The 3,865-nt window shown below is 36.8% G+C and overlaps 1 protein-coding gene across 1 annotated transcript; it reads right to left on the bottom strand.

Annotated features, from left to right (window-relative positions):
• Positions 1 to 1,301: 1,301 nt before the first annotated feature.
• Positions 1,302 to 3,391, bottom strand: LOC140827354 (uncharacterized). The gene is made up of 8 exons (XM_073190005.1): positions 3,308 to 3,391; positions 3,064 to 3,165; positions 2,538 to 2,893; positions 2,194 to 2,275; positions 1,914 to 2,090; positions 1,793 to 1,846; positions 1,505 to 1,597; positions 1,302 to 1,388 (listed from the first exon to the last, which is right to left on the bottom strand). The coding sequence occupies exons 1-8, from the start codon at positions 3,389 to 3,391 to the stop codon at positions 1,302 to 1,304; spliced, it is 1,035 nt and encodes a 344-aa protein (XP_073046106.1).
• Positions 3,392 to 3,865: the final 474 nt, after the last annotated feature.

Genomic DNA, 3,865 nt, shown 5'->3' with positions numbered 1-3,865 from the left:
GTGTCTAGGGCACTTTGGTATCGGGAAGTTTCGGAGCTAGTATCGACTCGAGGAGGGGTCGGTGAACTGAGATCGAGACATCATCAGTGGGCTGACGACGGACGCAGGTATAATCCTAAATCCTTAGATAGTGAATTAAGGATCTTTAGGGAGATCTTTGTAGCATGTTTGATCTGGTTTGTTAGTGATTTCTTTATGTTGGTATTGTCTAGGTTCAGAGGTTTCTGTCAGATTGTTTTAGTGAGGTACGTGATGTACTGACTGAGATATCCAAGCATAGTATACACACTTATATGCTGCATATTTATCTGTTGCATGATACATGTTTTACTGCTTTGGCATATTATGCATGACATATCATGTTGAGCTTGATATCTTTTGAGATATACCTCGTTTGTTGGGGCCGCTCAGCCCTATTCTGTATTGTGGACGATGGGGCATCGAGAGCTACAGTGTCCGACGGGACCCGTGGGCTCTGATGACCTGGACATTGCAGGTCCACGTCTTGATGATGAGTGTGGGAGCCAAAACATGCCTAGGGCAGATCAGAGACTACACACTCAGGCGCCTCTAGACTGAGCATGAGATTCTTGACTTGATCCTTGATGTCCGAGCATATTGCATTTTGCATGCATCATATCAGTTTGTATACTCGTACATTCTCGTATTGGGCGATTGTCGCTCACGTCCTTGTTTTCATCTTGGGCACCTCATTCCACGGGGCAGGTCTTAGGTTGGACGGTTCGGACGACCAAGGCAGTGGCTAGAGCAGTTGGGTTTTCAGTGGTGATCCAGTGGAGGTTTTCTGTGGTTTATCGTTTTCTCGTTCAGGGTTATGTTTTGTATTTGTTATGGTCGTATTAATGTTTAAGACTGTCGTTATTGTGTTGTTTTCGTTTGGGTTGTAAGATGATTAAATATTTGGTTTCCGCTGTTTAATTGTTGTTATTAAGTTTAATGTTGCATGTTTATTAGTATGTTTAGTAGTGGCTCGGGTAAGGGCGCTACACTTCTGTTCCGAAGAGATGAAATTTCGATCTTTCTATTTTTCTCTTTATTTCTATTTTCAGTAAATTTTATTTATTTTTGTAAAGGGCAAGAAACAAGATATCGACCAATCTCATCTGAAACATAATATGAGAGAAGTAAAAAATCATTTTTTTGGATGGTGTGTTATCTAAGAGTTTTCTCAAAATTCTATGAATAGAATTCAGGTTTTTCTTCAAATCTTGAATCGCTACATCGAGTGAATTTATTATTTTGACTTAAAATTTGATAAGAGAGAAAAACCAGTACAATATTCAAGATAAGTTCATGGAAAATCCAACTATAAGAGAATGGAGGGCTGGAATATGATACCACAGCAATTGCCAAGCTCCCATGAGATACTGCCAGACCAAAGCAAGAATCATATACATATGGAACCTGCAGAAAAAATCTAGAGTCTATTGGAAACAAAGATGCAAATTTAAAAAAGAAGTAAACATGAAAAATTAGTGCATACATCCGAGGAGCTATTCAAACCAGGAGTAATTGAAGGAATGTGTATTTCTCTGAGTGATTTCCCAACTAAGTTCCACGCTTTCATAGAGTTGTCCTGTAATACATGAAATGATCAAATAATCTGGCGGGCTACCAGTCTTTTCAACCTCAAGGCTTTCTACTTGGGGCATTACTTGATAACAAAAGCAATTAACATGGATTTTTTAATTTTTAATATCTGTTGAACTAACACTCTCTTAATATTAAAATTCATATTTATGTCAATAAAACACTTCCTTCAATATTTTACCTGGCTGCAGCTGTACAAGCAGAGTCCATCAAAAGCCCAAGCTAAACCAGTAACCTGAATGTTATTTTAAAAGATAAATCATATGCCATTCCATATGCCAAAAAAGGTGTTGAGAACTTACAATGTGGTCATGCGCACTATAACAGCCAATTATTTCAAATTCATGGATGGGCATATTCATGGTCCACACTTCAAATGATCCGGATCCTTTACCAATAGCCAGGAACAAATTTAGTGGTGTTTGCAGGGGATCAGTAAATGACAGTATGGAGACAGGTGCTGAATCAACAGTAATAACCTAATTACACAAGCAATCACAAGTTCCAAAATAAGATATAATCAAAGTAGCTGGTCTAAATTTTGAAAGGATAAGTAGCAGACTTTTAGCAGGATATGCTGACCTCCCTCAGCAAAGAAAATGAAGCATGAACAGTTTCAGATGACTTCAGCAGTTCCTTAATATTCACCTGCCAAATCTTCACTCTATAAACAAAAAGAAGAGGAAAGTCACAAAATTAAATGTTATAATTAAATAAAAGGTAAACCTCATATGCATGTGTGTGTATAATTCAGTAGTTCTAACCCCTGTCAAGCAAATGTGCTAGACTTTTGGCTTCGAAAACAGAAAAAGGTTAATTAGTTACTCACCTCCATTAGAACTTCCCGTCGCTAAAACAAGTTGAGGTTTTGAAATTTCAGAGCCATATAAAGCCCAGCAAATAGATGTGATGCATGTATCATGTGCCTTGAGAAAGCCACCATTTGATGCTTTACATGAGAGTTCAGGGGTAAAAATGGAATAATCTCTGGTGCATCAATTCTCCAAAATGAAATTAGACCGCATTTCAATCCAATAGCAAGAATAGAGCAGCAGCTCGAGGAGTTATGAGGAACAGAAACCCAATCTTCAGATGTCCTCAGAATTGGTGACCAAGCCACAATAAGGGGTGTCAGCATTGCATTGCGAGATGCATATTGTTGTGCCGTTATTAGTTGAACATTGCATTCTTTGATCTTCAGAGGTGTCCCTTCAGAAACTGATATGGGAATAATTTGCCATGTATTGTTTTCTTTGACATTGTCAAGTTTTTTTGCAGCAACCTAATAAAAATAGCAACACATGCAATTTAATGGCATATATCAAATGCACAACTTTTCAAATTGAAAGCAGATCATGTAGCTGCATTGAAGCTGATTTAGTAAGTATGGAGGTTCATGTCATGGAATAAAATGATAAAACTAAATCATATAGTGAATGCAGCGTGCAGTACATTAGTTTCATTCTGTCTCCTTCGTTTTTTTTCCTTTCTTAAACTAGATACAGGTGGCTCATTAGAGCTTTCAGATTCTGCATTATCTCGACTCTCTATCACCTGTATAAAGAAAAAAACCCAATAATAGTTGGAATTCATATCATTAATTGTTATGTCATCAAGAATATTTCATCTAGAAAAGTATATGGGGATATGCAAGAAATGCTGATCAGCAAAAAGTTGAAAGATAGAACCAACTCACATCTAAACTTTCTGAAGATATAATTCGAGACTCTCTGAAATTGATCTTGGAAAGATAAGCATACATCATCTCTGATATGTCCATAACCTAGAAAATTTCAGATTATGACTTTAGCAAATGTGTGAAAAACAAACATTAAATTTAGGAATCACAGATAACATACTAGATTCCAAATTCATGATATTTATTATGCATAAGCAACAAAACCGTAAATACAACAAACTTGAAGGGCTATGAAATTCTTTTTGAAAAAAATGTTGATTAGGTATTGCCTCTCCAAACATAAACAAAGTCTCCAAATTTTCACCATTTTTTTGGTTCAGGAAGATTATTAAAGTGAAGAGACAGCAAGCTTGAACCATAATTCTGGTCCTGCCACCACTACTTCCTGAAAGCTTCATTTATAAAATACTTAATACCTCAATCCATTCAGCCAAAAAATCACAGAAGGGAAACAACTGCACGATTCATAGCAAAATATAGAATTAATTCAGGGAGGCAACTTGCGTTGCATACTCAAACAAAAACTTCGATCAGGGGTAATGGTATCAGTACCCA

The sequence above is a fragment of the Primulina eburnea genome, chromosome 3 (assembly GCF_022965805.1).
Source record: "Primulina eburnea isolate SZY01 chromosome 3, ASM2296580v1, whole genome shotgun sequence".
Classification (NCBI taxonomy): Eukaryota; Viridiplantae; Streptophyta; class Magnoliopsida; order Lamiales; family Gesneriaceae; genus Primulina; species Primulina eburnea.
This window is presented reverse-complemented; position numbering and strand designations above follow the sequence as displayed.